This window comes from Sapajus apella, unplaced genomic scaffold, assembly GCF_009761245.1.
Source record: "Sapajus apella isolate SASKATOON/1434 unplaced genomic scaffold, GSC_monkey_1.0 scaffold128, whole genome shotgun sequence".
Classification (NCBI taxonomy): Eukaryota; Metazoa; Chordata; class Mammalia; order Primates; family Cebidae; genus Sapajus; species Sapajus apella.
In genome coordinates, this window is record NW_022437068.1 from 1,272,546 (window position 1) to 1,283,807 (window position 11,262).

General features: G+C 41.7%; 1 protein-coding gene across 3 annotated transcripts in view; it reads left to right on the top strand.

The window, feature by feature from the left end:
• The window catches only part of SYN2 (synapsin II), a 237,243-nt gene that overhangs the window by 142,346 nt on the left and 83,635 nt on the right, over window positions 1-11,262 (top strand). For all 3 annotated transcript variants that reach the window (XM_032262256.1, XM_032262258.1, XM_032262257.1), the window contains exons 2-3: window positions 6,923-6,980; window positions 8,159-8,250. In XM_032262256.1, the coding sequence (XP_032118147.1) occupies window positions 6,923-6,980; window positions 8,159-8,250 (150 nt within the window). The remainder of the gene's footprint in view (window positions 1-6,922; window positions 6,981-8,158; window positions 8,251-11,262) is intronic.

The following is an 11,262-nucleotide window of genomic DNA, read 5'->3' on the forward strand; positions in this document are numbered from 1 at the left end:
GATGATGAAAAATTTTGAAAAATAGGTAGTGGTGGTGGTTGCACAACATTGTCAATATACATAAAAGTGGTTTAAATGGAAAATGTCATTATGTCTGTTTTGCCACTGTAAATCATAAAAATAAGAATCATTACCAGTTAGAGAGGATACTTAAAAATTGAGGCCAGGCATGGTGGCTCACATCTGTAATCCCAGCACTTTGTGAGGCTAAGGTAGGCAGATCACCTGAGGTCGAGAGTTCGAGACCACCCTGACTAACATGGAGAACCCCCATCTCTACTAAAAACATAAAAAATTAGCCAGGTGTGGTGGTGCATGCCTATAAGCCAAGCTACTTGGGAGGCTGAGGCAGGAGAATCGCTTGAGCCCAGGAGGTGGAGGTTGCGGTGAGCCAAGATCGCGCCATTGCACTCTAGCCTCGGCAACAAGAGCAAAACTCCAACTCAAAAAAATTGGCAGGAGAAACGACATGTTGGAATTTGCTTTAAAATACTCAAACCATGGTCTCAACAACAAAAACACAGTAATAGATGAAAAAGATTGGTAAAATGTTGATGATTATTGAGGATATTTCTATAATGAAAATTTGTAAAAAACCATCTGGAGGCTAGCCCTCAAGTCGCAGTGACTCCACCTGACATTTAAAGCCCTTTGCTCTGCCTCTCAGACCTGCCTCGGAACCTCTGCTCTTCACTGCTCATCCAGCAGTGTGCTAGGCTCCTGTATTGCCCAGAGCCCCACCCAGGCTTCTGTGCCTTTGCCCTTACTTTGCAATCCTGTGTCTTCCTTCCTGTGTGGCTAATTCCTACTGATTCTTTAAGACTCAGTTCAGTCTTTGTGGAGCATTCCTGGACTTCTCCAGGCAGGGAGAATGACTCCCTCCTTTGGGTTCCTGTAATGCTATGCTTGTATGTCTGCTGCAGTTGATACCCTGAATTGCACTCTTTCATTTTTGTTTCTGTTTCTCCACTGACATGTGAGGTAGAGGAACCTTTCTTTCCACTGTACATCTTCCTGTGCTATATGAAAGTTATTGTTTTAGTTGTGTGCTTAAAAATTTTTTTTAAAGTAAAATATTGAAAGGTGGAAATGTGAATGCTAGATGTAAATCTGAAGAGTTGAATGGGAAATTAGCAGTGACCCCTATGTAGGTATTGGTGTCCTTTTGTAGATTGTGCCTTCTTCTTTACTTGGTAACCACTAATGGTTGTCAGTTTTTATAGTTCCAGCCTATAACTGGGTGCTCAGTAAATTTTTGCTTAATTTTCTAATTAACCACGGCATTTCTTTCTACAAGTTGCAAAATCTAGCTATCCACCTTATTTGGGGGAGGGGAGTGGATGCATACTTTTTAGAAGAGACAGTTAATCTTCGGGTATGGTTTTGCAGAGCAGCAGATAAGCAGCTGGAGGAATACCTGTGCCAGTAGGGTCCGCGGCTATTCAGCTGGTGGAGTGAGTGGTGAGCTGACTGCAGTTAGCTGCAGTACTCATCTTGCCACTGGGTGGCGGCAATCACTCACAAACTTGCACCAGGATTCAGGCTTGATTTTACCCTAACAGTATAGGCTGGGAAATAGGAATTTCCTACTATTTCTAGTTTATTTTCTAACTTCTTGAAGCCTTGAGATGCTTGGTTGAAAGAACAAGGCTCGAGTCAGAGTCAGTAAGAGCCAGAAACTAGTACTTTGTTAAAGATAAATGTCTAGACCAGTGCTAGGCATTTACTAGGTGCTGCACTATTTCCAGAGCTGTAGGAAAGTCTTCCTCCCTAAATGCCTTCTGGAGCATGTGAATCCATCTTTAGTGCTGTCATCTTCTTGTCTGAGATTTGATCTTTATGCAAATTACAGTCATCTGGGGGAGGATTTATACTGTGGGTTGTTTCAGGTCCTTAGCACCAATATAGACAGGCATTGTAAACAGGCTTTCATGTGGGCAAGGAGAGGAGGAAAAAAACTTGACTCTTGGAATTGACACATGTGAGAAGAGAAGATGGCTGGGCCTGCAAAAATAGACACCATCCTGAGGCTGGTCTCTTCTGGCTTTCTCCAGTGGTCCAGCCCAAACCACCATTCCTAACATCGCCAGTCAATAAGCAAGTCCTGATTGTGAGGCTACTGAGTCACATCTCTGTGTAGGATTTGGAAATCTATGGATATAGTGTTTATATTTGTACAGGCCTAGAACATATAATCAAACAATAAGACATAATCAGTATTTAAAATTGAAAATGTTCTGAACAATCCAAGACTCACATATGGATCGTACCTGCTTTGAAGCATTCTTACATAATCTAGTGGTCTGAGGGCAGAGGTGGGGGAGGGGTGTCCAGTTATTAGACAACTGACTTTGAAAGGTGTTATAAGATGGTGATGCTATGAGCCAAATATCATGATCAGGCAATAAATGTGATGAAAGTTCAGAAAAGGAAGAAGCCATGTTGGCTGTAGTCATATTAAAATAGCATAAATGTTTGCTGCTTTTTGCTAACAGTGCTTCATATTTGCATAACATTTCAGCATTTCCAAAACATTTTCATGTCACCTGATTTCATTAAATCTTCACAACCACCTGTGAGCTAAACATTTATTAAATGAGGTAAAGTACATAAAACACTTAGAATAGTGCTTAGTACATTGCAGGTGTTCACTATTAGGATCATTATTAGCCCTATTTTATAAATGACACAACTGAGGCGCAGAGAGGCATTACTTGCCCAAAGTCACACAGCTGAAAAGTGATAGAAGTAGGTCTGAACTCAGCTTCCCTGGCTCCTGTTTCTAGAACTCTTTCTTCATTGTCCCATGCATAAAAGAGTGAGTATTTAAGCTAGGCTTGCCTGGGTTGAGCCAAGTGTTGTGGGGCGTTAGGAGAGAAGTCTCTGAAGTCATATTCCTCACCCTCACAAGCCCTGGTTGGTAGGTAGATGGGAATTGATGAAGGTATTCACTTTCTTGAGTAACAAGAGTTAAATCTAGAAGCTTTTGCTCATTTTAGCAATAAGGGGAGATGGTTCATTACCTGGTCCATCAAGGAAGCTGCAAGCTATTAAACTTACATAGATCCTCAGCTGCTAGGCTTGTTAAGAAAATGTTACAATAGGGGGAAATTAACAACACAGGCACTACAGATATTTTTAGTCTGTGTTTCAAGGATGTACATCTTGGGTTCTGTTTAAAATTGAGCACAAGGGGATGAATTTAGATTTGACAAGACTGCCAATCAGAAAGTCCATATTTGCAGGGCATGGTGGCTTACTCCTAGAATCCCAGCACTTTCAGAGTCCAGGGTAGGAGAACTGCTTGAGCCTAGGAGTTCAAGAACAGCCTGGGCAACATAGTGAGACGTTGTCTCTACAAAAAATTTTAAAAATTAGCCTGGCATGGTGGCATGTGCCTGTAATTCCAGCTACTTGGGAGGCTGAGGCAGGAGGATCACTGGAGCACAGGAGGTCGAGGCTACAGTGAGCCATGATTGCACCACTCACTCCAGCCTGGGCAACAGAGCAAGACCCTGTCTCAAAAAAAAAAAAAAAAGTCTATACTGGGCATCTTATCTGTTCCAATCTTCTGCAGGGGACTGTGTGGGAAAACTAAGGGAAGTAGAGTAGTTTTCGCAAACTTTCAAATGCTGTTAAGAATAGTATCATCTTTTTCTTGGGTGGGGGACAGTTTGGCAATTTCAGTAAAAACCATAACTGTGTCTGTTCCTTGCACCAGCAATTCTGTCATAAATTATTTATCCTATGAATATATTTTTAAATGTAAGCCATTGTAGCATTGTTTATAATAGCAAAAACAAGAAACTAGAAATCTAATGTGCTTACCAATAAATAATGCCAATACCAATAAATGTGTACCAGTAAATATTGGTTAAATTACTGTATGTCCTTCAAATGGAATTTCATATTAAAAAGGAAGAGGCTCATCAATATGTGCTGAAAGCATATCACTAAGATATATTTTTAAGTGTGAAAAATAAAATCAAGTTTCAAAATGTATGTAGCATGCCATATGTATGTGCTTGAAGCATATATGTATGCAGGTATAGTCACAATTTTTTCTTCCCCACTGGAAGTATATGCTTATAATTGATAATGGGAACTATGTGTGATAAGAGAGGAATGGGAAAAGAGAAAGTTTTACTTTTCATTTTATCCTTTTATATAGTTTTAAAGATAGATAGATTGGTTGATGTGTTTAACCACATGACATACTATTTTTTAAAAATTTAAAAGCCCCTAAGGTCACACAGCTAGGACAGGGTACAGCTAGAATTCATACCCCAGATTGTGATTCCAGAGCCCATCCTCTGGATTCTATTAAACTGCCCTGTACTAGTGCTCCCTTAGTACCAGGAAGTACTTCTATCATTTGCTAGCAAGTTACACAATTTTTCATGAAAATACCTGGAATCAAAATGTCCAAGGGCCTGGAGCTGCAAGAATGTGCTCATTCTCCAGAAGAGAGCTCTGTGTCCTATCTGCCGGCCATCTTGGCTCCTTTTCTATAAGGTGGTGGCTCAGCCAAGAGAGGTCAGTGACCCTGGGCCAGGAAACACACACTGAGATTTCCAACAGGACAAATTACCTTAAGGAAAAGGCATTAGGATATCTACAGAGGTGGGGGTGGAGGGAAGGCATGAAAACAGTTCATTAGCCAACTTGGTCAATGGGCAGGTACAGGAAGTGGCAAATAAACCCAGCCCAAATCTATAAATGTACTTTAATATCAGTGTTCAAAACCCACAAAATAAATGAGTGAATTAGGAAACTTGGCAGCATGTAAGGACCTAGATGTAAACTCTTAGTTCTAGCCTTAACTCCCAGGAACTTTTCTGATTTGGGCATGTTATTTAATTGTCTTGGGCTTCAGCTTCCCATCAGCCAAAAGGACCGCATTATCTCTCCTGGCTGCTTCACAGAGTTGTGAGAAACAACTAGGGCAAGGAACATGCTTTGCAAATACAAGGCACCATACCAAATGAGAGGTTATTGTTAATATCTCTGAGGTTTACCTCACAGAAGAGCTATTTTTAGACAGGAAAATAGGAAGCATCAGAAAAGCATTGCTGATAACAAGGTAGACATACCTCACCAATGAAAGAGAGGTATCTCATGGATCATTTACTCCAGTTCCTCCTTTTTATAGTCATGGACAAAGACTTGCAGATTCCAAGGTCTGCAGAGAAGTGATAGTGCCATACTAGATTCTATTAGTTAAACCTGTAAATAAAATGGAATAATAGGCAAAGAAAGGGAATATGCTACAGGGCCCCTGCCTGAGGGGCTCGCTGAGCTGTGAAAGTTGATCAGGGTCCTAGAAACAAGCTGGTGTGAAGCTTAATAAGGAATTGGGGCAGAGGTTGGGGATGGACTTAAGTGGTCCAGCTCCAGGATGGCTGAGTGCCTCAGAGAAGCAATTTGAGGGTGGCCAGGGACTTGGATAGGATAAATGACAACTTCCTAGAACTGGCTGTTCCAGAACCCATAGAGAAAAGGAAACAGCCTGGCTTCGTCCTGGGTAGTTGACAGGAACCAGGGTAGGAAGTATTTGTAGTGGGACTAGTGCTCACAACATCATTAAGTCCCTTGTGAGTAGAATAAGGAAAATGGGAACAAATGCAATGCAGCACACATAGGGCAAGTCCATTTTTGTAGTGGTGTGAGCAGAGATGGAGAGATAGATCACCAGAGGGAGACAGTGTCTGCTGTGTGAGGGGCATTGGGCTCAGAGTGCCACAGACTTGGCTGTGAATACTGGCTCCACCACTAACTTGCTATAGGGCCTTGAATACACCATTTTCAATTCTGAATCTTGGTTTCTTTGTCTCTGAAATGAAGACTTTTCTCCCTTCTCCCTATCTTCATACATTCTTATGAGGACTAAATGAGATGTTCTTGAAAACAACTCGCACATATCCGTAGAACATGATGCCTAATAAATACTGGTTTATATACCCTTTATTTTGGGGAGAGACTCCCAAAAAATCTCCAGTGAAGTATTACAGCTGGAAATTTCAAGCACTAAAAAAGCAAGCTTGACCGACCTAAGAGGTAGAGTATGAAAAGGCCCTTTTGACAAATAGAGAACCAGCCTAAATGGGCAGATAAGGAGCTCTAATGTGGGCAGGGAAGGTTAGTAGCAAGGTAGAAATTAATATAAGCATAAACATATCTGTTTATAAGGGATTCATTACTTATTATGGGGATTAATTAAAGCGTTAATGTGACGTTCCTCTAGATCCATGACAAACTGGGAAGATACTATGTACTGTGTAACTCAGCTTGACCCATTTTCTTGACTGCTCAGAAATATGGGCTAAGTTTTGTGTTCAGATGCAATGGTTTTCCTCAGTCTTTTCCCCCTACCTTCTCTATTGGTCTAATTAATTTCCTCTTATTCATTGATTGTTCTTTAATCCTTATTTTGTTGGTTATATTTTTAAATTATTAATTGCCTCAGGTCCTTTTCGTATGGGTATGAAGAGGTAAAGTGATAATAACCGTTTCTTTAAAAACTAAAAATCCAAATAGAAAACCATAGTGAAAATGAAGGATCAAGGAAGATAAGGAAACTATAGCAATGTATAAAGCTGACCTAGTCTTTACTAAGAATAAAATTGGGGAAATTCCCATTTCTAGGTGTTTTTTTATAGCCGAAAGACCAGAGATTTTATCATAACAAAACCTGAGAACGAAAGGATGTTTTAGATTGTTTTATAGATGGGTAAATTGAGGCTAAAAGAGAGGAAATAGTTTGTCTTATGGTGATCTCATAGCAGAATGAGGATCAGAACCCAGGTCTCTTGGCCCTCATTCTGGGGATATGTCTCCTGTGGTCCTCGTCTTTGTAAAAGTAAATGTCTGACTTTAAATACTTGCACAAAACTAATTTGTGTGGGTTTATTCCTTTCTCCAGGGCCAAGTGCTTTCGGGGCAAAAAAGTCCTTGGAGATTATGATATCAAGGTGGAACAGGTAATCAGCCTGAAGCCCAGAGCTGCATCTGCATCATCACGGTTTCCTCTTGGCACGCCAGAGTGAACCATCTCATTCTGCTAAGTGGAGTACTGTGTCCATCATTGGATTCTGGACTCTGCATCTCCTCTCTCTCCTACCGTTTCCCTAGGACCTTTCTCTCTGTGAGGCATGGTCCTGGAGTCTGCATCTTTTCATTTCTCTGATTTCTTTTTATGGTTCTGGTGTCTATAGATGAGCAAGCAGTTTGGCTCTTGGGCCCCTATTGCAGTGTAAGATTCTTAGAATGAGGAAAACCTTAGAGGAATGTCTTCTCAGGACATTGCACGTTACGTCCATATTGTTGGTGGCGAGAGATTTCTCGGTAGGCACATGTCTGCCGTTCAGGTGTGCCGCCCCCAGTGATGGCTCCTCTGGGCCTGAGGCTATACGTTAGAGGAAATTTAGAAAAGAACACTTCCTTGTTTTAATACAGTGAAGCACTGAAAGACCAATTTTTTTTTTTTTAAACCTTGCTCCATGCTTTGCTTCATAATAAATAGTGATTGGGTCCATTTGGGGAGGAGGGGGATGTTCAGTTTCAACAATGCATGTATTTCCTATGTGATAAAAGAAGTTACTCATCATTCATTATATAGTGTGTTATGGTTTACTGACTCTCTTCAAACAACTTGTTAGATAGGCAAGATTGATAAAAAATTATTCCCATTTTATAGATCGGGGAAACTGAAACCCAGAGAGAAGTAACTTGCTTAATGTTTTATGCAACTAGGTAGGACAAAATCATAACTAAAACCTAGTTGCCTGAATTTAAACCTAGTGCTTTTATGTTGAAACTGATAAAAGGACATTTGTCTCAGTCCACATTCTTACTCTTTAGAGAGGCAGCACAAAGGATGCTGGGCTGGGAGTTAGAGGACTTGAGTTTTGCTCCTTTCTCTGCCAGTGATAAGTTTTGTTTGTCCAGAAAAGTTACTTAACTGCTCTGAGGCTCAATTTTCTCCTTTGGTAAATGGGGATAATTATCTCTGTCCCACCTTTATCACAGTGTTGCTATGAAAATTAGACTAACTCAGTATGTGAACATGTTTTGAAAACTGTGAGGATGTTGCTACTGCCATGTAGAGGACTTGGCAAAGTCAGGATTGTGAACTTATTCCCCTATTGTTATTTTTCAGGCAGAATTTTCAGAGCTCAACCTGGTGGCCCATGCAGATGGTACCTATGCTGTGGATATGCAGGTTCTCCGGAATGGCACAAAGGTTGTCCGGTAAGGGTCTTTCTGTCCTCAGGATCATTGTCACTGTCTCTATAGTTACTATCTCTGGCTAGAAGAGGTGGTTTCTAAGTCAGGTGTTAGAGTGACATAGCAGTGCTATGTATGGTGTATAGAACTTAATGATGGATATTGTGCAGAAGTAGTGGAAAAGGCAGAGAAATCCAGCTTCTAGCTGAGCTCTTAGTTTAGTGGTAGAGAAAGCAGCCTTAAGCTTCACAGACTCAGAGCTCTCTCAGAGATAACTGGATCCCATACAGGATTCTTCCCCCCCCCCCCACCCCTTCAGCCAGTGCAGCTCTGTGCTTTTATCCTGCATACATTTCCCTTGGAAAACAGGGTTCCATTGTTTTTGTTTTTTTTTTAAAAAAAACCAACTTGAAAATGTCTGATGTAGTTCAGCCTTCCATTTTACATTGATTTGCTTAGATTCCCCTAGTGAGTTGTGGCAGAGCCTTATGTTCTGTGTGAGATCTCTTGACTCTTCACCCTGTGTTCTTTCTATATTCCTCACTCCTGGGAACTCCTAAATTGGATAGAAAAACCGAGGGTTGGAACAGACATGGTGGGTGGAAGAAAATTAGCAATTATTGAGCACTTACATGCCAGGTGGTATGCTGGATGCCTTATAAATGTGATGTTGTCATACAGAATTTTGTGAGGGAGGTAATGAGAATTCCAGATTGGAAGGTGGCAGAGCAGGGAGCGGGGGCAGTGGGAAATGGTTTCAACAAGTTTTATTCTTCCCAGGAGCTCAATATGGCTTCAGGTTTTCAGACACCAGTCTTGCTCCAAGAAGAGTCTTCACCTCACCCTCTTCCCCACCTCAATCTGCAGTAACCTGACAGGTTTCTAGTGTCCAACAGGAACTGGTTAGTGACAGGAAAGGCCAGACTGGAGGTGTTAGGGACCTAACAACAGGAAATGTGAGCTCATCCATCCTGAAGATCAAGGAAGAAGACAAAAAAAGAAATGTCCATCTGGGTGGGGAATGAGCTCAGGTAGATCCTACAAGAGAGAATGGATGGGCTCTTCCAGCTGTACGTAGAGAGGGTAAATGGGGATGCATGAACACAAGCAGGTGGAGACAGAGAAGCCCAGTAGCAGGGCAAGAAGGGGCTGGCTACTATGTACAGCTCATTTCCTGTAACTGCCATGAAGGGTTGGAATTGTATCTCAGGCATACAGCTGGTGCCAACTTCCCAGAACTGGGACACAAAGAAGGTCAGAGCAGCTCTAACAGATGCCATGTTTCTGTTTGTTTGTTTGTTTAATAGATTGAGGGAATTCATGTACAGATTTGTTACATGGATATATTATGTAATGGTGAGATTTGTTGTTCTACTGTTCCATCACGTAAATAGTGAACATCATATCCAATAGGTAATTTTTCAACCCTCATCCCCCTCTCATCCTCTCCTCTTTCGGAGTCCCGATTGTCTGTTGTTTCCATCTTTATGTCCGTGTGTACCCATTGTTTGGCTCCCACTTATAAGTAAGAAACACAGTATTTGATTTTCTGTTGCTGAGTTATTTTACTTAGGATAATGGCCTACAGCTCCATCTTTATTGCTGCAAAAGACATGATTTCATTTTTTTTAAGGGCTGCATTGTATTCTTGTGGTGTATACTGTATATATTTTCTTCATCCAGTCATCAATTGATGGACACTTAGGTTGATTCCATGACTTTCCTATTGTAAATAGTGCTGTAGTTAATACATGAGTATGAGTGTCTTTTAATATGATGATTTCTTTTTCTTTGGCTAGATTCCCAGTAATGGTATTGCTGGGTCATATGATAGTTCTACTTATAGTTCTTTGAGAAAATCTCTATATTGTTTTCATTAGAAGTACTAATTTACATTCCCACTAACAGTGTAAAAGTGTAAGTCCTTTGAGTGACCAAGGAAGGCTTGCTCTTTTGACACTCATTTTAAAAGACTAATCTCTGAGCCTGGGTGGGGCTGAGGCTGGAGGTGGTAGGTGGATAGCTGCCTGGGCAGAGAACCAAGTAGGTCATTGTATATCGTATGAATCTGCTAAATCTTAGAACCTTGGGAGTAGATGCTGCCACAGAATTGACTCTCTGGGAAGGTGGGGTTCCGCTGAAGCTCAGGCATGAAAACAGCGGCCCTGGTCCTTTGGAGTAGCCGTGGCTAGAAGCTTTGCTGGCTAGAGGGGAAGCGCAGGAGCTTTCCCATGCATGGGAACATTCTGTACTCTCAGGGCTTCCTGCAGCCGTTGCTCAACCTCAGTTCTGCGAAAAATATTTGTACCCCTCCCTAGCGTTCGCTTTGGAAGAATAACACTGGGAAGTCTGGCATCTGTCCTCAGCCAGCCTTGCCCTTGTTCTCGTGGGGACCTGATGAGGGCATTGCCTATTTTAAGGAGCAGCTTTAAGGAGTCAGAACAGGACACTGAGATCATGGACCTCTGTGGCAGTGTAGTGAAGGAAACCAAGTACTATCTGTTGTCTTCAGTTTTCCAGGATCTGCTTTGAGCTCCAACTTGAAAGTCACAAGGAGTTTCAGGCTCTTACACTGTCTCATGAGGTCAAGGAAAAATATTTTTCACTTAAGGTGTGTGAGACTCTAAAAGTGTTTCTTCCCCGCTTAGGGTGTTTGTACCTTAGAAAAAGGCAGTGCTTAGCCCAGAGAAGAGAGGGAATTTTAGAATTCTGTTCCTCAAATCTTATTTGGAAAGTACTGTAATATGGACCAGGTGTGGTGGCTCGCACCTGTAATGCCAGCACTTTGGGATGCCAAGGCGGGCGGATCATTTGAGGCCAGGAGTTTGAGACCAGCCTGGCCAACATGGTGAAACCACATCTACTAAAACTACACAAAATTGTCTGAGCCTGTTGGTGTGTAATTCCAGCTACTTGGGAGGCTGAGGCACAAGAATCGCTTGAACCTGGGAGGTGAAGGTTGCAGTGAGCCGAGTTCGTGCCATTGCACTCCAGCCCGGGTGACAGAGCAAGACCCTGTCTCAAAAAAAAAAAAAA